Consider the following 26,097-nt stretch of genomic DNA (forward strand, 5'->3'; position numbering starts at 1 on the left):
AGGATGACAAATGAGTGCACGTGTGTTCATTTGTGGTGCACATTTATTATGTGAAACTCTACCTCCGGTAAAACTGTCAACGTTTACGTTGGCGTAAATTTTGATAGTGTGATAAATGTTGTTTATTTGCTGATTAACTGCACGGCTCACACTGCATAATAGTCTCAGTTCAGTTAGTTATCTGCAAAGAAATAATTTAATCCAAGAAAGCCTTTCTCGGGCAACTGAAAGCACTTATGCAACAAGGGTGTTGTTTTTTTCTTATGTTATTTTCTTGCAACTTCGATGACCAATGTATGTATCTGAGACAGATTGCCTGTTGCCAGATTGGTTTTTAACCCCTAGTGTGAGATTTATCTAGTTCCCTTTTTGGGAAGTTCATCTAAAAAAAAGTTTTAATGGAGCATTTGCCTTGTGGAAAAGATCAAAGCTCTGTAAACTGAGCAAACCAATGGAACATACATACATTTAATACAAATAAGTTTTAATAGATTAATAGATTTCTTGAAAATTGGCAAAGGGTTACAATTTCTAACGGATACTGGGAGGTTGTTCCACATTTGGGGAGCATTATAGGAGAAAGTCCGGTTGTGAGCACTTGAGAGTGGTCTGATTATTGTATTGCCACTCGCTTTTTAGGATTTTCTGGTAGATTTTTGTTTGTACAACCCACTAACTGTAAAACCATCGAGGAAGGAACAGTGTTTCTTCCTGTTGAGAATATCTGTGGGTTCTTTGAAGAGCGCCCTCAGTTGGTGTGGCTGTGAAAGCTATTGGATCAAGTAGAGATGCACACAAAGAGCTTTTGAGATGATCAGAGCTCCGTACCTTTAAGACAAAGTCCGAATGAATCGCTTTAGGCTGGGGCTTAAGACAATGGCCGATTACTCTCATAGCCGAGATTGTCAGATTTTGTGGACAAATTGTGAGCTAAATATTTTCAAGAAGATAGCTTGAAATCTTCGATAACAAACAAATACGGTTCACAATGAAATGATCAACATTTTGATGATGACTGTAGTCTTTATTTTGGTTCTGGTGTTCAAGCAAGCTGTAATAAATTTAATGTTTTTGTTGATTTTTACACGATCAATTTTTTCACAAATGGAGGAATAAAATATACATTTGATGTAGGCTCTTTTAGTCCTAAAAGATACATTTTAAAAATGTGTTCCTCAATGATATCGAACAGACTTTTAATATACAGCAATCCATGGATAGAATAAAGTGACTCTCTCTTACACGCAGATGCTTTTGTTTATATTCTTCAATCTTCCTATAAATTTTGGAAACATAAGGCACTGTAAGAAATTGAGGTTAAATAAAGCAAAACAAAAAATCCCCACAGACTTTCTAATGGAAAATGCTATTTAGCTATCATAAACAGTAATCAATCAAACAAATTGAACATGTGACTGTCTCCTAATAACGGTTTCCCATTATCAATTTTGACAGAGCAAATAATTTATAACAAGCCAAATATCTGTAATGTTTGTCCGCATCAATCAAAAGGACTTTATTAGTCACGTATTAAACCTCTGTTTTTAATTATTTTATCGTCAACAAAGACCGAGCTCCATCCCCCCCAAGTCTTAAATCAACAATCGCTAGCTTTTTGGACTAGTTTAAAGGATAAAAGTATCAAATGATGAATCTAAATTGGTCTTGTGGACACGAGGCCCCTAGCAACCAAGGAATTTCATCGTTGGGTAGGATGCTTGGTCGTCGTGGTTGGAGAGGAGGGCCACGGCCGTATAGTGATTTTCCGCCGCTCGGTTGGACTTAATTGGTAGAGAAGATGAGTAATACCTATTAGCTGATGGTAATTGATTAGCAATTGGATTCAGTGATGCGAGGTGAATAAACAGGGTTGTATCAGTCACTGTGGATGGGCCAAGAACATTGCCTGGTGAATCACTCATCCCAGGCCCTCGCTCGTTCCTCGGTTTTTTTCTTTCATTTTTTCCCTTCTTTTTTCCCTCTGATTTTTTTCTCTGTTCTTCTTCGTCTTCTCCCATCTCCCGTAGTGCTCCAGGATGAATTAACAGTGCTCCACTACCTTGAGGGCTTAATGCTCTCTCGGAAAACACAGCGTTGTGTTGTGTGTCCGTTGATGTCTATGATAACATAACGTAACGAGGTATCAATACAACCAAACCTGGAAATCCAAATATCAGGATGGGATTTCCGTGAGGTACTCAGACTCCATTTCCTCTCAAAAAACATGAGTGCATCTTTAGAAGTAAAAAAAAGCTTTTAAAAATTTGACATCATAGGATTGAATAGAAATGGCTGAATTACATATTCTGAGTTTTTACTCCTACAAGTAGTTTTTTTCTGTTGGAGTGGGATTTGTTTGCGTTTTGCATTAGTGGGTGTTAAAGGAACACGTTGCCTTGGATCGGTCGAGTTGGTCTTTGAAAAGCGCTTGAAACCATTTGTTACAAAATGCATGGTTAGAAAGATAACTTAAAAGTAGAATATAATGATCCACACAAACATGCCTCAGAATTTCACGGTTTTCTTTTTACGTCGCGAAGAAACACGGTCGGCCATTTATGGGAGTCAACAATTTGACTCCCATAAATGGCTGACCGTGTTAGTCGACGAGGTAAAAGAAAAACCATGCAATTTCGAGGCATATTTGTGTAGATCATTGTATTCTACTTTAACAACATCTTTCTAACCATATGCATTTCATAACAAACGGTTTCAAACGCTTTTGATAAGACAACTCGTCCGATCAAAGGCAACGTGTTCCTTTAACTTGTGACTTCATATATAAAACGTTGAGAGGTCTCTTGAAAAAAATCAGATGGAGTTTGAAAAAGAAAACCCATGTTTTCATTTCGAATCAATTTGTTTTCTTGGGTAAGATCATTTTGGGCAATTCTAAGTCATAAATTTAAGAGTATTTTTATTGTCAATAATCTGTTGTTTATTTTGGCTTCAATTTCAAGCGGATTTTCCTTTTCAAATCCGAACTGTTAATGAAATTACAGCAGAATTCCCAGATGAGACAGAAACACACTGAACCCTTACGGATCTAGTTTGTGGGGCAGGCCTGGAATGCTAGTTTGTGGGGCAGGCCTGGAATGCTAGTTTGTGGGGCAGGCCTGGAATGCTAGTTTGTGGGGCAGGCCTGGAATGCTAGTTTGTGGGGCAGGCCTGGAATGCTAGTTTGTGGGGCAGGCCTGGAATTACACGCGGGCAATGGATGCCTTGGCATCATATGCCCCTGGTCTTGGTCTTTGTGCCCCTTCAAAAGTTTCCCCATTGGCGAATTTCCAATTGAAGTGCCCCTTGCACAATGAAAATGACCTTGCCCTTTTGAAGATGAAATTCCCTGCCTGGTAGGGTCTTGCTATTGTTGTTCTATTTCTCCCTTTTCTTAAAATATCCCTTATGGGGTTCAGGACGAACAAAGAATGGGGTCCATTGTTGTATTGCATAAAATACCCCACAAGGGTACGCCCAGAATCCCACAGTACCAAGGGGGATTAAATTTTTGCATAGTGTTTATCTTCATCATGGAAATTATTTATGCGACGTTGCGACGTTCCCAGGATGTGTATATAACCTTGATACATAATTAAGATGTGAATTTGTCATGCTAGAGCCGAGGGTTGTTCTACGCTTACTCTAGGGACTGATTGTTGATTTGGTTGACTAAACCAAAATACAGGCAGGACAGTGTAAAGCCAATGTTCAGAACGAACGTAAGAATTCTGCATCATTTTACTGAATGATTAAAATTATAGACATCATTCCTAATAAAACAAAATCTAAGAGTTAGATTTCTAATTTCAGTAAACACATCACACACGAATTTGTGAAAATTTAATCAAATAAGGTTGTCATCTTTTCTGACATACATGTAGAACATAAAATGTTCTTCGTTTTGGTTGGGATGAATGCTGCAATTAAGCCTTGATCGAAATGGCTACTCTCTAGACAGTAAAATTCTTGCGAAGTGAGATGTCTGAAGAGACCCCATTAATTAGAAATCACGAAAGTATAAAAAGACAAATTTGGATCCCCAAACATTGCCTGCAGTCGACTTTTGGAAATGTTCATGGTGTCCGTTTTTAATGCTGTCTTCTAAAATATCTGCATTATATTCACGGTCCGTAACCACTTCTAACCAATTAATTACATGTGTTTATAAGTTTTCTTTAATCAATGGTGTTTGCATGGCTTGTAATTTTGTAACTTCATATCACAGTGTAGGGAACTAGAAGTGCAATCTTTGTAGTGTAAATTCAAACTATTCTCCATGGGTAATTTCCGTATCATCACCAAGCGTTACAAGAATCTGTATAAATATCCTCAGAACAGTGGCTTTGTCCCTTGTGCGGGACACGGCGTAGGACTAATTACAAATTAACTTTCAATCGACTGCATTTGTCAGCAACGTGTACAAAATGGAGTAATTGGTCTTACGCCTGATGGATTGGAAACATGGGCTGTTTGAACAGTTCTTAAGTCGTGTGTGCTTTCATGTTTGCAACATTCGCCGATAGACTAACGCTTCACAACTTTGAGTTATCGTCACGCAGTGTGGTTCCAGGCATTAATGTGCTGTACTTTTTTAACTTCAAATTAAATTTGTATGACTACCTGACTAAAATAAAAATGGCACACTATGTAATTATTAAACATTGAACAGTAAACACAGAGATCACTCAAAATTGCTGTAAAAGTCTTGTGAATTTATTACTTTGTGTACCTTTGTCTGGTGAAGATTATGAAATATTTAGTAGGTTAAAAGATTCCCATTTCATTTTTGTAACCTGTTTTTTTCTTCTTCTAACTTAAAAAAAGTAACCGACAGTAACTCAACTCTAATTTTTCTAGAACTAATTAATTTCAACTTAATTGTCCGTCGCCAAAACTAGTATCCTCTTGATTCTTACGCTTTTTGTTCAATAATTTTTGCCCTTATTATTTTATTCAGCTAACCTAAAACACTTTTATTTAAATGCAAATTTAATATAAGTCATCTGAAATAATCAGTAGTTGAATCAACGGTGGAGGCTTTTTGTTTGCCTGCAAACTGACCCAGGCTATTCTGGGAAAACCTTTTTCCTATTTTCATTGGGTCCTAAAATTGAATCAATTTATTCTGGCATCAAATTGACCTTATGTCTATTTGCAGAAAGCTAGCCTAGTGTTCAATGACGCACTGAGTGATTGTGTTTGGACATCCAGTCGTCCTCAGTGTTTTAATTCTGTTTGCAGTATGCTGCCCTCTTGTGGCGAGACTCAACACAAAGGAAAAATTGGTCAGGGTGAGAACGAGCTGTAGGCTTCATGTTGTCAGACATATATGTGGCTCTTCAAATTGATCTAACGCATACAAACTGAATATCCTGACATGCTTGTTGCTCAGAATTGTTGCTCGATCAGAAATAATGCAACAAGACTCATGAAAACCTTTCACCTGATTTTGTCACACGGCGGCAGACAATTTTGAAGAAGTAGGTTTAGTCTGGGAAGCAAATAACATTAAATCTCCTAATTAAGTATAAAAACATGCCAAGAACTCAGAAATTAAATTATAGTACAAGAATAAAAAATGAAATGATTAGTGTGTTTGGAAATGTAGCTCCCAGACTTTCATATATTCTTCTTTTCAGTGTGACACGTTTTCCCTCGTCATTAACTTTTGTTATTACATTCCAAGAGCAATAATAAAACTCTACCCTATATTCAAACAAACAATATATATTGCTCGGTTTTAATAAAAAATAGCGCAAATAAAATTAAATCATATCCATCCGTCTTGCGGCTGATATAAATTATGTATCTTTAAGTGTTAAATTGAGATTAAAACGCGATCTTACAATAACATCGCTAGAGAGGAAATTGAGTTTGTTATATAAATAAACAAAGGTTTCAGATGAATTGTTAAATGGACATCTTCTCTCAAGTGCTCTCGCTCTGTTGACGTTGCCCGTCTGCGCGCTTTCTCTCGTTTGAATGTCAGGTGTTGGGTCCATCAATAAGTACCTTATGTAAATACGCTGTCACTTTATGCAAGGATTGGGCAGAAATAATGTTACCAAAAATAGTAATGAAATTGGTCGGCATGTGTTGATTCTGTTTTCTGAGCTTGGCAGTGTTCTAGTTTTTAAGACGGAAATTTGATCATGTAGGAAGACTTTTTATTTACTTTTTTTATTTTATTTCTTATAAAGATTGCCATTTCTAAATGTGCCTGCAAATAAAACTTATTTTGTTTTGTATTTATTTGTTTATCAGTTGTTTTCAATTGTTTTTTATAAAACATTTTTAAGGTGTGTTGGAAGAGTTCATCAGTAGTTTTTGTGGAAAATTACTTCTTTCTCAAAAACTATGTCACTTTAGAGGGAGCTGTTTCTCACAATGTTTTATACTATCAAACTCTCCCCATTACTCGTCAGAGGTTTTTTAATTTTGGTTTTTACCCATACACCGATGTGTGTTAGCACTGTATACTCAGTAATTTCAAGAGTCCTGTAAAAAAAGCAGGTTTTTTTTTGCCTGTCTCTCCAATCATTGTTGAATTGTAAAGTTAATCAGAAACGACAGATGACAGTATCGCTAATAATTTTGGTTATTCCGAAATTCCTCTCCAGATACAAGTCTGAATTAAATTAATTAAAAACAATTACTTTCAAGTTGCATTGGGGAAACTGAACGACCCTGACATTTTAAATGTATATATTTAAATGGAGACTCAATTTAATTACATTGGAAACCAATTACAAGAAGTCGTTGAACAGGACATAATTGGTCCAAACTTAGAATTTCTTTTCCAGCCCTGACCCCCCCGTTAATTGATAATTTGTGAAACCCCTTTCTAACAGTTACTTAATGATAATAACTAACAGAGTTTACAATTGACCACAAACATGTAGAAACCCCAGAAAGGTTTGCTTTTTTCCCCTGTTTTTATATAAGGATTTTGAAACTAAATAAATGTCCTTTAGTGATTGATTGGCAGGTAGGGTTATTGAAGTGGTATCTTTCCTTGCCTTCCACATGTAGGACCCTGGTTTGAATCCCTCCAGGGCACTATGTGGATTTGGTTTTCAGTCCCTACCTGACTGCGTGAGTTTTTACTAGGAATAATTCTCTGGGTTTTCCTTCCACATCTAAGGCTGAAATGTTTCAACACTTTTTACTGGTCATAAACAAAGGTTTATACTGTACACACCCACGAGACACGCTTTCCACCAATAGGAATAGCGAAACTGTCCGAGGTATTAATGAATTAATATTTATTTGTTGTTAGCTTGACCAAACATGGGAATTGTAATAAAGGAGAGAAAAAAACGAAGTAGTCGCATAGAAATGTTTAAATAAACATTGTTTCTGCATTAATTATGTATCTCTTCTATAAATATCACAATTGCAACAATTCATCGGGGACATTTCAGCAATGCAATCAAACTGTTTTCATTTTGTTTGGTACACTGTGATGAAGACATTGCTCCCATTATTAATTTAATACAGTAATTGCATTTATCTACGGCAGTGCGTTGCCAGGCAACTGAGCAATAGTACAAGGCCACTTGTCCAAACCAATAGTTGGCATCAAGTGTTGAAACAAATCAGTGATGTGCAACCACGGAGTAGTATATATAGAACAAGTAGTTGGTGTAACTTTTTTGAAATACTGAGAGGGACTTGCTTGATAGTTGCTCCCACGCAAGGAGAAATCTGTCGTGGAATTCACAGTCTGGCATGTCAGGACGTTCATGATATTTGCGAAGACATTTTAGAGGAATGTTGTGATACAACTGCTGGTCACGTTAAATTGCAGATCTAATTTTGATTGCCACATATAATAGATGATTATGCGCATTGGGGTAGGGCACCCTCAACAGTGAGGTCAAAATGAGGTTACTCATTTGCCCGTTGTGTGTAAGGTCCGTCTGCCTATATCAAATAATTTATATTACTCAAATACTCAATACTATTTTGATATCGATATCACTGATTGATGGGCCTATCACTTTTTTTTAATCATATTGAAATATCAAAAATTTTGATTTAGACCATAGAACAATGATATAACAATTTATTATTGTTTGTTAAATTTTGTTGTAAGATTAATTTCATAGACCAATGTCTTGTGATCACAACGTACAAACAGAGCATGCCGATACAAAGAGGTCCCAACATTTGTAGAACCAAATTTGTATTAAATGATAATCAGTTCCGGCCGATTTTCCACCTTCTGCCCAGGTAGTATTTATAAGAAAGTTATTTTTTAGAACTGAGTATAAGTCTCCCAAATTCCGAAATCTACTCCGTGACAGTATAATAAAAAGCAACCATACATACGTCATCATGATATGCCACACAAACTATAATATAAAAGTTCTTTCAGCTTTTGTAAAAAAACTTTAAAAATACAACCTTCTTCTCCACTCCTTTAAATTTAGTGTGGTTCCTTTTTGGATCAATCCGTTTAATAAAGGCATCAATTGAACCGTTTTCTGTCGCCTCTTTGGCTTGCAGATACTTTTGAAGGAATGGGTTCTCATTAACTACCGGTTCAGTTTTCTTTTGTACAAGTGGAGTCCTTTGCTTGGTAAGTCTTTAAATAAATTTTCTTATTTTGTATTTTTTATTAAATAGAATTAGCTGTTGCCTCTATTAAACCTTTAAGAATAGGACCACAAAATGGATGCATCTTTGTCACAACATCCAGTCGTCATGTGGGAGCTGGGAGTGATATTTGTTTGTCTAACCCTGTGTCTAATAATAACTTTGCTAGTCCTAAACACAATAACAGAATGTGGACAAGTCTATTTTAAAATGTCTTCTGTGATTGAGTAAACATCTTTAACATTTTGCTCTGAATGTCGCGTACCCCTTACAGGCATGATCCCTAACCACACCCCCTCCCTCCCCCCAACCGATTACAAGGAGACACTTTCATGGTGACATTTGCCCGATCAAAAATACATGCATATCCCACTATCAAGAACGTCTCAAATAATATCATCTTCAAACAAACACTGACACTCTGCCTCTTATTGTGTTAAAAATAGATGTCTTGTGCCTAGACAGTATGCAATTGCCTTTATGTCATAACAGTGATAAATATGTATAGATGTGTGTCTAGATAGAGGGGCCCTGACTATTTTACCCTTCAGCCTCCATTTGGGCCCATTGATTGACACTGTGTTTAAAGGTCTGTATGCTGTGACCATCTTTGTCTGGTATTTGCTGTACATTTGTTAATATTGTAACAGTTTTGTACTTCAAATGCAAGTTTCTGAGAAGTATTCTGACAGTTATGTCTGTCAGATTGTGTATTCCTGTGTGGACATAATCCTTCTGGGTTTTCGGGAAATATCTTAAAAACGCGACCACCTTTTGAAATGAAATTCACAGGTTAGTTTTATCTGATTAAAACAATCAAACGGTTACAAAAACCAACAGTATACCTTCCCTTTAAATTGGTTTGAACAGAGATGAGAAACAAGATGGCCACCTCCTGAAGATAAAGGTGTCTGCATTATACGTGACCTTGATGTAGGTCCTCATTCAACATGACCAGCTGTCATTTCTATAAGCAGCTACAGCCTTACATAAACAGTGTATTCTGTCAATCACATTCATCATAAGAAAACAGACTTTAGAAGGAGTTGGCATTGGCAATGTGAAGGCGGGGAAAAGGGGGGTTATAATAGTTCCTGTGGTCTGAACATTGAGAAAATAGAGTACAAAAACACAATATTAGTGAACATACGCATGATATTCTTCCTACTTTAGTCTGATTTTCATGTTTTTTGTTTTTTTTGCTGTTGGATACATCAGTAAAAGTGTGATGAGAAAGTCCTAATAACATTGCTTGAAGGCACTATTGGTAATTACTCAAAATAATTATTAGCATAAAACTTTACTTGGTAACGAGTAATGGAGAGAGGCTGATAGTATAAAACATTGTGAGAAACAGCTCCCTCTGAAGTAACATAGTTTTCGAGAAAAAAAAAGGAATTTTTCACAAATTTGATTTTGAGACCTCAGATTTTGAGGGCTAAAAATTAAGCATCTAAAAGCACACAAGTTCGTGTGACAAGGGTGTTTTTTCGTTCATTGTTATCTCGCATTTTCGATGACCAAGTTTTCCCAGGTTTGTTATTTTATGCATAGTGTTGAGATACACCAAGTGAGAAGACTGGTCATTGACAATTACCAATAGTGTCCAGTGTCTTTAAACACTTTAGACCTTTACCTGTAGGCTTTACATGTAATCTTAAGGACAAAGCAATTATGGTTAAGTGTCTTGCATAAAGACACAAGTGCATTGTGACCAGGATATGAACCCACACATCCATCACAAAAACAGATATTTATCAAGTCAATATTTGTTTTGTTATGAAAGATAATATACAGTAAATTAAAAACGCAAGAACTCCAGACTTGTCCAGTCATGAGGTTTATTGGCCTTATCACTGGATTTCACTTAAAGGCAGTGGACACTATTGGTACATATGTAAATACTCAAAATAATTATTAGCATAAAACCTTTCTTACTGACGAGTAATGGGGAGAGGTTGATGGTATAAAACATTGTGGGAAACAGCTCCCTCTGAAGTGCTATAGTTTTCGAGAAAGAAGTAATTTTCCACGAATTTGATTTTGAGACCTCAGATTTAGAACTTGAGGTCTCGAAATCAACCATCTAAACGCACACAACTTCGCGTGACAAGGGTGTTTTTTTCTTTCATATTATCTCGCAAGTTCGATGACCGATTGAGCTCAAATTTTCACAGGTTTGTTATTTTATGCATATGTTGAGATACACCAACTGTGAAGGCTAGTCTTTGACTATTACCAATAGTGTCCACTGCCTTTAAGACTAGTCTTATCTCGACTTAGGACGAGTTACTCATCCTAACGCGAGCTAGCCTTAAGTTTTTAATAATTATGTCTTAAGTTAGGATTCGAACCCACACTCTGCTGGCCATGACACCCCCACATTTTTGGCTATGTGTTGGAGTGGACGGATTTGTAGAGTTTTGGTTTAATGAAGACTGTTTGTTAGCTGCCTTAGGCTGGTACTCGGCAGTCTTTGTTTCATCTGTTGATTCTACGAGGGGGGGGGGGGCAAGTGTCCTTGTGAGTCACATAAATCTAGCCGTGACATTTCTAAGATTAATATTGATGGACGAGACTCTACGCTGAAAAAATAATCATTTACTGTGTGGGAAAACACTTATTGTCTTTAGAGAATGCCGGCACGATTGTTTGTCCAGGGAGCAAGACCAAACATTTCGTCCGCCGTCATATAAAAAATAGATATCTTTTGTCTTCACACAAATGTAAACCAACAAGGTAGGGGTAAATTGCAATTCTTAAGCGTAGCTGAAGAACATGATTTTTGTTTCCACGAAGTGGGAGTGGATTTAGTTTATTCTGACATGTATTTACATTTGCAGAAAATGTTGTGGCATGTTTTTATGACAAGAAAATATTATTTGTGTCTTTGAGAGGGCAAAGCCATTTTCATTTAGTTTATGGGAAACTTATAAAGCAGCACCAAGGCCAAATGGCCAGGGCAACATGCCATGGCCTCTCTCTGGGCCTAAGGAGATTTCACCAATAACAGCTGATAAAGTTGTCAAGAAAATAACAAATATAAGTTTTTTCTTCTTTAATTACTCAACATTATAAATATAATGAAACAAAATTCTGAGTTTGTGACCAGAAAATGATCGGAGACTTATTGGTCCAAAATTGAGTTGTTTCACAATCACAATCTTTGAAAACTATTTCCTAAATGGTACGGCAGACCTCAAAGCCAAACAATTGTCATGAATACAAATGAGGCAGTTACAGTACACACATGAGTCCTAGTCACAGTCTGGTCACTGATCCCATGCCCTGGTCTGGTCACCGATATTCTATTAGGCTGAAGCATGGAGCTCCATGGTCAAATACAGTGGCCTGGCTGCAGCCTGGCCTGGTAAGGTTAACCCAACAGGGCAGACCCCCAGGGGCGCTGTTTGATTTTATTGCTGAAATTACTGTTAATACCTGAGCCATTAATTCATGGAATGTTATTGTCAGTTGTCAGTGCTGGCCATATCATGGACTTTCTCTCTTTTCCTGTATGCTGAACAGTTGTCATTAATGAAAGGGGTAAAAAGGGCTACATCTGTTGTCAATGTTTGTTTAGGGTTTGCATTCTTTTTGTGACTAGCCAGCAGGGCCACTTAGCTTGTCATTTCACTTTTTTTATCAGTTTTTTCTTTTTCCAGTTGTCCATACCTCAAATGAAACAAGAAAAGCCAGCCAGGACCTCTTGCAGTGAATTCTGACTGGTACTCTGTTTTTTCAACTGGCATTTGGTCAGCAGACCACTGTTAGTTTGAATTCAAATTTTCAGGTCAAATCAGCCAAAAACCATCATATAAGTGTCTTTTAATTAACTAAGACCATAAAAGGCGAGGAACAAAAGCTTGAACGCTTATAAAAACTCAACAAAACCAATAATGTTCCTTCTATTCTCAAAAACGTTAGCACTCAATATGCTGGAGTTATTTTGTATTTTGTTCAAAATGTTTTTGTGTATAACTGTTTGTTTCAAAACTTCAATTTTTCCCCAAGAATCCTTTTTTGTGTATAACTGTTTGTTTCAAAACTTGAATTTTCCCGAGGAATGCTTTACGGTCTTGAAACATGCAGGAAAAACACTTTGCTAACAGATGTTTTAACAAACATGGGTTACATTTATACTTAAAAATAACTTAAACATTATTTTAAAATTAATATACAGCATTTTATACAATGCTTTAAAGCACACAACATTTAAATTGTAAACAAAAGTTGGATTAACACTGTCTGGCAAGTTAATTTATACCACCTATAAAAAAAAACTTACACAAGTTCAACACAGCTGGCTTAGGAAATAAATCAAAATATGTGAAAACAAAACAATAACAAGAATGAAATTGTGATGAAATCTCTTGTTAAAATCTGCAAGAGAAAAATATTGAACTAAATTTAGATATCTTAATTGAGTCAGAAGCCATCATGCTTTCAAAAAGTATTTTTGCATTCTTAATAAAACCTTGACAGTAATGAACACAAAAGAATTGCTAAAAGAAACTAATTCCTGCATTCCTAAAAGCCACAAATAAATAACTAAAAATAAACATTCATCTTTAGAATTATCCCCCTCCTTTGATTTTTTTAGTTTTTTTATTTTGTTTGTCCGTGAATAAGCTTTGTATTCAAGATTCCCGGCCACCTTGGCCAAATGTCACAGGTCCACCATGGAGACCTTCTGATATTAAATAACCTTTTCTAAAAATCTACCGATTAATTTATCGAGTCTTTCACTGACAAATACTGACATTAAAAGCTTATTTTAATCAATGTGTCTGAACGCGGGAACACTGTTATTCTGTCTTGTTTTAAGACACCAAGTTATTGAAAACACAAATTAACAACGGGTCAGATACGTGCATCCAATTTTGAATGAGTGTTTAATATCTTAAAGATTTTCTGCAGCTATAACAAATATTGGAAAATAAATTAATGTTTTTTTTTAACCCCTTGTGTTCTGAATGTACATTGTATCACAGTTTCCTTGACAAACATACCCATCAAATATATTATAAATTTAGAGAAAAATGCCTTCAGAATTTCAGTTCTTTTTGGGGTTTTGCTGAAGTTAAATAGAAAACTATAACTTGAAACCTGCCCTAAATAGCCAATAAAGCACACTCCTTCCTTTCTAAAAATACACTTAAAATCCAGCTTAAAACCAGCCACATAATCATTTTATTTAATAACCAGACGAAAGACATTTTTCATAGTTTGTTTTATTAAGCTACCCCCCCCCCCCCCTTTACAATCAGTGACATTACAACTTTGTTGTTATACTACGGGACCACAAAACTAACAACAAAAATGCCTCAAGACCATTGGCTAAGGGCCCTGCACCACTGTTTGACTTCTTTTAGGTGACATTTGGTCTCTGCTTCTTCATGAAAAATATAAAATAATAAAACTAAAAAAACTAAGGAAGAACGGCTGTAGAGAAAGAGAGGAAAAAAAAAAAGCAATAGAGTGATTATGCTTTGACAAGTAAACAAAACCTCATTAATTTCTATTTGCACAGGATTACTTGTTATTCTCTGTGTGCCATTTATTAGCATGTCAAAGCATAGAGACAGGTGGTGCAACTTTGGCAGAGATGACAAAGCTCTTCCGGTAGTTGGGCTTACTCCTACTGGACCCTGGACTCTACAAGTGGGTGATGGTTGTTTGGGGGGGGGGGGGTGGTATTGTGTCATGGGTGGATGAGCCTTTGTGAGGGGACCTATGTTTCGTTGTGCGTAGATGCATTGATTGATAGTGTTTTTTTATTCATTCAGGACGGAATTGTTAAGGATAATTATGTTGTGGGTTTAACACCTGCTAGGATACGGGTATACGGGTACACACCTTAGTGTGAACGGGGAACACAAGGCGTAAAGTAGGGTAATAACATGAAGAGGTTAACTGTCGGAAGATGGACTGAGGCCCTTGTCATGGAATAATTCAGACTTTTAATCTGAATTCTGAAGTTATGCCTGGTGAAAAAAAGTGACTTTCATTTAAAGAAATCCTGCTCTTTGATGTTATTCTCTCTTGATCAGGCCTGATACTTCACAAAGGGAACAAAGGCAATTTCCTCCATGCCCCCTGGTCATTGCCTCGGTGCCCTTGAAATGTTCAATTTGAAATTTACAATTATGGTGCTGGCCCTTTATCAAGGAGAAAATTCCATTCCTACCCTTGCCCTTTCATAAACAAAGCAGACAGCCTCGGTTCCCTGGCTCCTTCAAATCCAAAACTTTAGAAGTTACAAAAAAAGTAGAACTATAAGCATTTCAACTTAAAGCCATTGGACACTTTCGGTAAACAGTATTGTCCAAAGGCCCACACTTCGTGTATCAAAACAAATTTGGGCTCAATCGGTCATTGGAGTCGGGAGAAAATAATGGGAAAACCCACCTTTGTTTCCGCACGTTTGGCCGTGTCATGACATGTGTTTGCTATAATCCGTAATCCTGTTGTCGAGAATTGATAATTGTTTTAATGTTTTCTGAAAAAGTAAAGCATTTCATGGAATAATATTTCAAGAGAAGTCTTTTACCATTACCCATGTAAACTCTGTAAGTTATTTGTAAATCTGTAAACTTTTATATTTTTTTCTGTTCCAAAAGTGTATTTATAATGGCTTTAAGGGTCATTTAAAATAGTCAATGTTAAACAATCTTTTATGGCGTCATAATCTAATCTTTTTACTGAAGAACAAAGTAATGCCTTAAATAACCAGATATTTCTGATCAAAGGTCACTAATATTAGTTGCTTTCAATGGCTTTCCTTGCTTTAAACAAATGACTTTAGAGTTCAGTCAGGAATGATGCCAATCTTGCCAGCTTGGCCAGCTGCCTATTTTGCCTTCTTCCTTTTTGTTCATTAATAAAATATATAATTTGTATTATTTTTTAAATTAACACTGAATTTTGATTTTCAGTTATTTCTTTTGACACAGCCACCCATAATTTTAAGAATGTCTTTTTAATTTTAAAACAGTGGTTGTTCTGAATGGTGGGTCCTCTACTGGGTTCCCTTACAAGTGTTTTATGGATTGTCCGTGGCACATACGATTATACAATAGTTTTTGTAGATTTTTCTTTTCAAAAACACCATCATCTATAAGCCATAATTAATCATCTGTCCAAGTTTTTCAGAGAGAAAAAATTTTCTTAAAAGAAATTCTTACTTGGTCTACTGTCCCCTTTGAGATGTGTGTCTAAAATGCAGTTTTCCTTAAAAAAATCTGCTTTTAATGGAATTTTAATTCCTCTCCCCACCCAACCAGGAAAGCTTGTCTTCTTAAACACACCCCAAGCATTATGTTAAATATTACCGCTCCCCTCCTCAATTTCCATTGGAATTCATTCGGTTAAATTCAATTGTTTGATTTTAAAAATCAATGACCCGTCAATAGAATTACTTAACCATCGCAGCTAATGATTTATGCATGATGGTTGCCCCAGTCCTATAAATATTCATAACCTAACTTACATACAGAAGTAGCTTACATCAGTTGTGAACAATGAAGGTACAATATTTATTTTGTGCGCACAGACCAGTTTTCAGAAGAAAATAAACCGGGAGTGGGAATAAACAAATCCGAACAATGGCTTTAATAATCATGTTGTCACGGTACTATGCCGTTTTTTAATCCAATGCTAAATTACCATGTAAGTGCGATGGTGTTAGTCTCTTTATCTAAAATACGGCTATGGAAATTCTACACCGCTCAATTTCATGAAATCGTCAACATTTGGATTCCTTCAATGTAGTTGACGTTCATCCAAGCCGCCTAGATTTCATCCCAGATTCATTGATACATAAGTTAAGGGTTTTGCAATCATATCTTGCAACAAAGAAACATGTATCGTTCTCCCCCCCCCCCCCCCCCCCTCCTTAAGTTTGCCTTGTTATCATTAATCACAAAGGCACATTTCGGACTACATTGTGTCTAGGCTCCATACAGCACACCAACGAAGTCGATGAGTGAAACTTAATATCAGGACTTGATATAAAATTTTATATCAATGGCCTCCGCTAGCAGATGGCTCATAGATTGACCTCAGCCCAGCGGGGTTCTTAGGTGATCGACATCTAATAGTAGTTTATTACACTTGTTAGATTTCTTCTATTTTTTTGTTGCCTAGAAATGTTTAAAATTTAAATAAGTTAAAATCTGTGAAAATTTATTGATTAAGAAAACAAATTCATTTTTTTTTACTCATTCAGTAAAGAAAATTTACAGGAAATTTACACATACTTAATTCAAAGGGCCTTGGAAATTAATGGGGTTTTTAATCCGCATAATAATCTAGAGGCGTCTGTTGTAAGACAGTTAATTCTAATGACAAAAAGTTATTAAGTGAGTTCTGAAGGCTTTAAAACTATTATTACAGTAGAGTTATTAGGGCAACTTAAACGTTATCTTTGTGTTGAACAATGAGCAGAAACGTTTGAATGGGCAGAATTAAGCTTAATGCACAGATGGTCTGAGTTGTTAACTTTCTTTTTGGTTGTGGGGAGGGGGGGGGTCTTTCTTAATAAATTTTTGCCCCATCGAGCAACCCTCCCCAATCACCTGCTCTGTGATTTAACAATAAAAGTTATCAGAAAACAACAATAAAATGTTCTTAGGATTTTAAGCTTTGCATGATGGAGTATGATTAGGGGAGGTTTGCGGTAACACCATTTTTGTTTGTGTAAATCTCATCTTCAGTAGAAATAAAATCTGTGTGTGTCTATTTGTTTTGCCGCAGCAGGGCCTAATTTCATAGAGCTGCTTAAAGACACAAGTTTACTAAGCACCAATAAATTTTGCTTACTGGAAATGGGTCATCAGCCCTACATGTACCTTGTAAATCTGCTAAAAGTGTCAATTAAGGAACTGCATTTATTTTCATTCTTTTGAATTTTTTAACTTTACAGCCTCCCAGAGCTTTGAAATTCTTGTGACATTAAGACAATACAAATAATTTTGCAAACATTTGTTAATAATTTTCAGCCATTTCTCTCTTTATTATTTTTTTTGATTTTGATCACCGACTTCAAACGTCCTTTTCATTTCATTTTGGGCCTGAAAGCTCCCTGCGCACCTCAGTACACACTTCATTTCCCCGGCTCTTTCTCCAAAAACATCCAATCTGTTGACTTAGGGTACTCTTAATAAAGTATATTTCCCATTTCAAGTAAAACTGGCTAATTGTTAACGGTGCTGGGCAATTTAGCCCCGAAGAAATAGTCAAGTTAAAAAATAATAAAGCAACCATCACAGAACGAAAGAAGCTTTTGTTATGAAGGAAAACAACAAGCGAAAAAATTTCATTAGAAAGAGACTGGCTCTTAGGGAAAAGCAGAGCCCCGCGGGCACGGAGCTTAAATTCATTCTAATTTTAATAAACCATAATTTATTTCAGTTTGATTTGCAGTCAGGGGGGGGGGGGGCATGCCTCAAGCTCGACTAAACCTGTCAATATGATGGTGCGTAGAATAAACTACACACTGTCCCATTGAGCACAGCTGTTATGGTATATCATTTAGGGAAAAGACCTTACAAATCCATTACTTGTAACTAAATCTCGTAGTGGAGAGTGCTTTCTTAATAATAGTTATAATGGGGCATCATCCCAGCATCATCTAAGCTGGAGGCGCTGAGCTTTTCCTACAGGTAGACTTACGGAATAACTCTTTGGAGATGATAATTGCAAATCGGGGTTCTCGTCCTGTTCCTAGTGAGGGTAGAGTAATTTGATTTTCCCTGATGTAGCTCTGTGGCTCCCCAGAGTGCTGTAATATTGGTATTATGTTAAGCATTATTGTTAGCGCTTTGAGGGGTTTGTAGTTAAATACAACCGATCGACAGCTTCTACTTGTATGATAATTGTTTATGTACACAGTGTTTGACACGAACGTTGGGTGTTGTGTCTTGTATCAATTAGCTAAACTCAATCAAATTGTACACAAATATTAAAATAATAATTTCAAGATGAGTTTTTAAAACGGTGTCAACATTGTATGAGCACAAAAATTTAAAAACAATTTGCAGGGAAAATGAGCATTTTATTGTAATTGGCATCGCTTTCAGGCAGAAAAAAATGAATGTTCGGATTTTCAGTTTGGATTTGGTTAATTGGTGTGCAAATCTGATGGGAGTCAGTGCAGTTCACTAACTTAAACATTTTAATGTTTCAAATTGTTAATTAAACTAACTGAAATTGTTTTGTATAGTTTGAGTGATTCTGCCTCCCTCCTCCCTCCCTCTTCCGAGCATGCCTCATCCTCTAAGCAGGCTTCATAGCCACTGTGTTCACGGAGAATGACCCTAGTGTTATCTACCATTGATTGCCAACGCATCGATCAGGAGTAGCCACTGCTATTAAGCCAGAAAAACAAAATCATGTTTTGTGTACGCGTCCCCGCCCAATTCCTTTTACGAGGCAGCCTCCAGTTGTTTTGTTTTTACAGGGGAAAAAAAGATACATCTTAACAATCTTAGACGAAAATTAAAAAGTAAAGAAAAAAAAGGAGAAAATAAATTTAGAAATAATTACCAACAGGGTCTAATTTCACTGCTCTGCGTACCATAAGCAAAGAATCGGCGCCGCTTACAGAAGCAGGGTATTCCGGGGCTTACCTCAGGCATATCACAAGCTAGGTTAGCAGGGAATTTTGGCGCTTGCAAAGTAAGCTCAGTTGGAAACCGAAAGCTGTAGTAAGCAGAGCCTTATAATTGATGTAAGATTGGCTTGCATTTTTCAAATAATGTAACTTTCATTTAGCGGACATATATTTACATTATTTATGTCAAAGAAATTCCATGTGACGTATAAATATTTAAGGGCATTAAATAAACAAGAATGATAATGATCAAGTGGGACATTCACCATCTGTCCTAACGACCAAATAAAAATGAAAAATTATGAGAGTAATAAATCATTTCTGTTGAGATTGTGTAAACACTTTCAAACAATGGATGAGTTCATTTTCACCCCTTCTCTTCATCTGCTAGACTGAAATGTGAACAGTTTTGTTCTGAAAGTTTGAATGAAAGTTTTTAAAAGGTGTTTTTAATCGTATAAGGTTATACTTTTTTTGCGGGGGTTGGTGTTCCTTCTGATTTTCACAGTAGATTTTCAATGTTTTTTTGTATCCCTTGCAGTCCTCAAAATATCCAGAGGCCGTGACGGTTATGGCCTTTGTCAACCCTGGGTTTGGCCTTGGTGCCCTTTCAATACTTAAGAGTGTAAAATTTTCCAATAAAAGTGCCCTTTGCAAAATGAAAATGGCCTTGCCCTCTCAAAGATGAAATTCCAGTGGTGGATTTCACAAAGAGTTAAGACTAGTCTTATCTCGACTTAGGATGAGTTACTCGTCCTAACTTAAGACAACCCATACGTTTTTAATATCTCCTAGGACTAGTCCTAACTCTTTGTGAAATCGACCCCTGGCCTGCCCTTTAGAGATCTTAGCAGCCACAAAGTGGCTTGTACAAAGATGCTCAAAGTGGCCAGCCGCAAGGTTTGACCTATTTCTATTCACATAAAGAGGTCAAACTGAAGGTCATATCTTGATATTAAGTTTTCCAATGTAGTATATTAAAGGAACACGTTGCCTTGGATCGGTCGAGTTGGTCTTTGAAAAGCGTTTTGTGACCGTTTGTTATAAAATGCATATGGTTAGAAAGATGATGTAAAAGTAGAATACAATGATCTACACAAATATGCCTCGAAATTGCGTGGTTTTCTTGTTACCTCGTCCAATAACACGGTCGGCCATTTATGGGAGTCAAAGTTTTGACTCCCATAAATGGCGGACCGTGATAGTTCGCGACGTAAAAAGAAAACCGTGCGATTTTGAGTGATACTTGTGTGGATCATTATATTCTACTTTTAAAACATCTTCCTAACCATATACATTTCATAACAAACGGTTTCAAACGCTTTTTATAGACCAAATCGTCCGATCCAAGGCAACGTGTTCCTTTAACATACTATCCCAAAAACGCCAAACTAAATTTTTTGTTTTGTGTTATTTCTGTTGAAATTTTTACTGACAAAATTGTATAATGGAAAAATACATTTTGTAACATTTGTAGTGATAATTAAAGTAATTGATTATATAATTGATTAAACAAATTCTAGTGTTTTGCTTTACGTATTTTGCACGGAAGGATTGTTTTTGTATGATTTTTTTTGACAAATTTGTAAAGGCAGGAGTCAGTTTTTATATGAGATAAATTCAAATGAGTTGTTGATATCAAACTCTTCTGATTGAGTCATTGTCTTCACAGACTATAAATAAACAACGACCGACCAGCCTGTTCAGTTTTCCCTTTGAAACCTGAAGAAAATAGAAAGTTATTTTTGCGGCAGACTGTATTCAGAAATCAGTGACAGTTCTACGAGACAAAGTTCATCATAAAACAGACTCGACCAAAGAATGAGAACAAAAGATGATCATTTGGTTGGTAAATCATTGCCTTCACACATAAATAAATAAATATGCACAAGCGACGTTTATTGTTCTATTTCCAACTGCTCAGTTGAACTGCCCCGTCGCCATCTGTTCCGTAAATTTGTGGGAGTCGTACTGAGGAGATATTTTATTGTGAACCTCACGATACTAAAAGCACATTGTCAGCTTCATGATTGCCTTATCTCAACACTCAACCAGTCTTTCCATGAAGCTACGACATTGACTACACTGCTATATTTTCTTTGATTTATGAGTCCGCGCTGGGCAAGAGTTGTTTGCTAAGTGCATGGTAAAGGTCAAGCTGTAAGAGGCCCCGCTGAAAATTTCAAATTAAACAAACTTTGTTGGAGAAACGATGACCTAAGACCACTTTGGGGAGAGGGGGGAGTTGTTGACATTTGTTGGTTTTTCTTCCCGTAGGTAGGATGGATTGGTTATTGAGTCAGGTTGTTGATCAGTTCTTGTTATCGTCCTTAAGTTTAATTGTGTAAATAATGTGCAGTGCCACTTATATGCAAATTTCTGAAACCTTTTTTGAGCGTCGCAAATCAAATTTAAGAAGAAGAAAAAATATTCCAAATAGAAATGCGTATTGTATAACTTGCAAATTGAGTATAGAGGCAAATTTGAGCTTTTGCAAATATATCGCGAATTATTGGAAGCCTTAATTCAATTGACAGCAAAATGCATTATGTGAGGGAATTTTAAGCTTTACTTAATACATTTCTTGTCACCTTGCCATTTTGTAACCTACTTCACCAGTTAGCAATCTAAGTCTGTAATGAACTGCATTGTTCTTGAACTGCACCTATTTTATCGGAAGTTCTGAATAAGAAATATGGCTCAACCTATCATTCGGGTAAGAGAACCAGTGAGAGACAATTAACACTGGCAATTTGGCTGATACAGATTGTTTTATGGTTAAGCAATGAGATTCTTTTGCTCAGCGAGTTTGGTTGTTGGCAGATCACAAACACGCCTCGTCAGAGCCAGCACACCTCATTAATTTCTTGAGTTTTTCCTGCAGTGCTTGAGTGCAAAACTTCTTGGATGTTTTCACAAGGCAACACATTTAAGTTGGCCATATGAATATTTAGCAATGTTTGCAAAAGCTTTCAAGAACTTTTTTAACTGTTTGATGATCAAATGATTCAAAATAGTGTTGTACATGTACTTTTTGTATCCTGCAGATTTTGGGTAAAGTTTAGTGGTTGATAAATGCGGCCAACATGGTGGTGACTGACCAATGACGAGATTTGCACTGTCATGGTCAGATCCCTTAAAGTCAAAAGGAGGTCATCATTGGTCTGTTCATTCATAAATCAGATTGAAAAGGAGACCCTGCAGACCTTAAAAGATATCTCAACAAAATCAGAGATAGTTGTAAATCTTTTTCTAGGTTAGCTTCAGGTCCCAGTGTGATCTACCAGGGAAAAGAGGTACCTGTTGCTCTTGTCACATGTACGTGTGTATCAAAGTGCTTTGAGGTGATGAGGTATTCTCAAAAGCCCGGAAGAAAAAAACCCACCATTATATGATTACAGCGTATGGATTGGGGGAAGCTATTGTCTAGGGGGAGTGTTTCCAGTTGCCAGAATAGCCAACTTTAGGTCAATTACTACCGGCCATAGATGGCTGTTGCTATTGAGATCGCGTGGGCAAACAATTATCCCAACTGGCCCATTGTTGGTGGCACGTGTGCGGTGGCCGAGGCTCGTGCCAGTCCTACTTGCTTATGCAAAGCTGACTGGGAGCAAAGCTTTTTTTGTTGCATAGGTAATAAGGCCTGACCACTTTTTGGGGGTGCCTGACTGTGGTTATTATAACATTCAAGGCAGTGGGGAGACCCCTGTAGGCCTGTGGTAGATTGAGTGACTGGCTGGGGTTGGCTAGCTATACACACTGAATCGGTGACTGAAACCCAACGGGGCTTTGTTTGGGTTTAGTACAAACCTATAGTGCATGGTTGACAGGTAGTACATGTGCGTCATTATCATCCACATCATCGTCACACTGGAGTCGTCGAGCTCCCCCAATACCCCTGGACTTTATAGTCAGTACTATAGTAGCAACCGGTTGGCCAGTAACAAGTGGTTTTTTCCCCCCTCCTCTGAGGTTTTCCACTCGGCCAATCTATCATTTATCATTATTTTATCAACTGACTTCCAAGAGATCGTGAGGAAATTTGTTTCAAGCACCCTTCCCATAGCCCCTGTAGGTACTTGGTGCGATAGACTGCCCAATTCCCGGGACCTCTTCTTTGTTCGGAGTGTGTGTTTGCTGTTTAAAGAGTGAGGAGAAGTGCTGGGGGCTTTAAATTATTTTTAAAGGGACTGTGATCGTTGCTGTCGGAGGTCCAGCTTGCTCTGACGCTAAGGGAGCATGGACGGTGTCTTCTGCTTGGAGAGTGACTTTGAGCCAGGAGCTTTTGATCAGTACTTGTACAAGGTAAGATGCGGGAATTGTTGATGGGGATGGGGGTTGCTACCAAATCAGAATCATTATTTATAATGGGTTCGCTGCGTTAGATGAGGGGGGAAGTATCTCGTTTGTAATTAATTTATGTCACTCTGAAAGAGGCTAACAATGTTTAGGAAATATCTCTGTCATGTTGATGTGTATTGAGACGGGAAGTAATGTAGCGGTGGGAATTAATGAGAGCGACGCTGCTGTTGTTTTAAATACTACCATGTGTGGATCAATTCATTAACATTTAAAACATAACCTACTTAAGGTTTTTTCTAGTATTGAGTTACACAATCTCTTTGTTATTGTTGTCTTTATGCTTAGCTGGGTTGTTGTAGTCATAGATATATCATAGATGTTGCTGTTTTAAATATTTCCATCTATGGATCAATTCATTTACATTTAAAATACAGGTTTTTTTCTAGTATTGGGTTACACAGGAGACTTCTTTGTTTTTGTTGTCTTTATGCTTGGCTGGTTTTTGTAGTCATCATAGATGATGTACTTTAGCACAGACAAAAACATTTAATCACAACACGTGGCATGAATTTGGCGTGAAATGGACCGTAGAGTCTAAATCTTGATGAGGGAAGGTATAGGTAACATAAGCTGTGGTACTTTGTTGAGAGTGAGGGGGATACATTCATCACCGATTCGACGCGTGTTAATGGAAGACATCTGTTCTGATGTGATATGTATTCGATTAACATGATTATCAACTGATTTATTGGTTTCAATATTCATGTTCCATATTGATGCTCGTCTGTATAGAAGCTTGCAAGTGGTCTTTGTGATTGGGTTTTTGGGGGAACGGGTTTTTATCTCAATTGTGAGGATTAGGTGACTTAATTAGTATTCAAAATCACAAATGCTTTTAATTTGTTAGCTTTTGTGTTTAAGGTTGCAACATTATAATAGAATACACTCAAAAATTGAGGTTTAATCTTTGCAACATAATAATTTCAAATTTGTCTCATCAAGTATTGAGACAATTTTTGTTTTTGTTTGAAATTTTCATTAGGCACTTTTGAGTTGTGATTATTAATTGGATACATTTGGAACATGGAGTTTTAAGATTTATAATATCGAAAAAAGTACCTACAGATGATCAGAATACTTAAAATTGCCTCTTTTCAAATTTAATAAAATAAATTGAAAGTTCTTTTTGTCTGGTCAGAATCAGAACAGTTTAAATCAAATAAAAAATATTCCTCTTCCCCCGATATTTAACGATGGATCAAAACATCATATCATTTATGATCACTGCAACAAAACCTTCCGCTACTTTTTTAACACAAATTAATATCGATTGAAAGTGATGATTAAATTAGTACCGATTAGGTGTTCAGTAAATTAATATCAAAATTAAAAACCTCACATATTCAGACTAAAGTTCCGGAGAACAAACATTTCTTGCTAGGGATTTGAGTAACAGTATAACTTTGTGGATAAAAATAACCAAAAAAACACAACCATTGATTACAAATTTATTCAAATCATTTGGGGCCCTCGCATTATATAAAATTATTTTCAAAGATGAAATAATACTTTGGCAAAAAGTTAATTAAAAAATGTGACTAAAATGGACAGAAAGCTACACACCAGACCAATAAAACTGGGTCTGTAACCTGCCAGCATTGAGGGGTATAGTTTACAGTGCTTTATTGACTGAGTGCTGGTTGAATCTGCAGCCCGTACTGATGATCAACCAGTTATGAAATTTGATGTTGCTTTGTTCATTTGTTTTTTCTTTCATTAAACTGTTCATAGTTCATACAGCGTCGTGCACTTGAGCATAGAATCATGAGCAGTGCTGGTTGCTGAATAATTCTTACCCTGTAAATTAAGTTATTGTGTTCATTATTATTAATTTGCTCATTTGTGGTCCGTTCAAAATACATAAAATGTTGCATAGCTATTAATTTACATTAACCGTAGCAACTGGATGAATGTAATTAAAATAGAACAATGAAAATAAGGCTCAAGAAGCAGGTGCGGAAAAGAAGTAATTGGCAGAACTTTTACCAGCCCCCGACCCCCACTTAAGAAAAGAAAGAAATTAATTAATTACTAACTGGTAAAAATGTTCAGCTCTCCAGGGCAATTTATCTCATTTTGCAAAAGCTCATTGTGTGTCATGTGACATGTTTGACTTGCTCTGATTGGCTGTTGATCAACCAGCTGTATCTGGACAAACATTTACATGTGGTAGAAGTTTCTTTGGCTTCAGGTCAGAGTCAGGTGCCTAAGAAAGTATACATACGTACAGTAGTGAGTTTCAAAAGCAGAGTCTGGACCTAGAATTGTATTTGTATTGACAAACCTGTGAATGCAACTCTTGTTAAATGAAATACCAGAAAAAATCTTTTTTTTTTATATCTTTTTTTAGATTTTTGACTGAAAGAGTTGCATAATAATTGTTCAAATGATGCTGGACTGGAAGCTGTTGTGACAACTTAGTTTTTTAGAACTCACTTTTGTCAGGAAATAAATCAGCATACAAAGTGTTTTGCAGAAAACTAACTTTTGAAGCGGTTTTCTGCTAAACAAAGTAAAAA

The 26,097-nt window shown here is 36.5% G+C and overlaps 1 protein-coding gene across 4 annotated transcripts in view; it reads left to right on the forward strand.

The window, feature by feature from the left end:
- LOC139935065 (TOX high mobility group box family member 4-like) overlaps window positions 1-26,097 on the forward strand; it is a 77,365-nt gene that overhangs the window by 13,422 nt on the left and 37,846 nt on the right. For 2 of the 4 annotated variants that reach the window (XM_071929519.1, XM_071929520.1), the window contains exon 2: window positions 8,512-8,584. Coding sequence is in view for 2 of the 4 variants with exons in the window: in XM_071929517.1 (XP_071785618.1) it covers window positions 23,456-23,521 (66 nt within the window). In the remaining 2 variants the exon portion in view is untranslated. Of the gene's footprint in view, window positions 1-8,511; window positions 8,585-22,263; window positions 22,343-22,866; window positions 23,522-26,097 lie in introns of those variants that run through there. The other 2 variants (XM_071929518.1, XM_071929517.1) reach the window with 2 other exon arrangements.

Source organism: Asterias amurensis, chromosome 3 (assembly GCF_032118995.1).
Source record: "Asterias amurensis chromosome 3, ASM3211899v1".
Classification (NCBI taxonomy): Eukaryota; Metazoa; Echinodermata; class Asteroidea; order Forcipulatida; family Asteriidae; genus Asterias; species Asterias amurensis.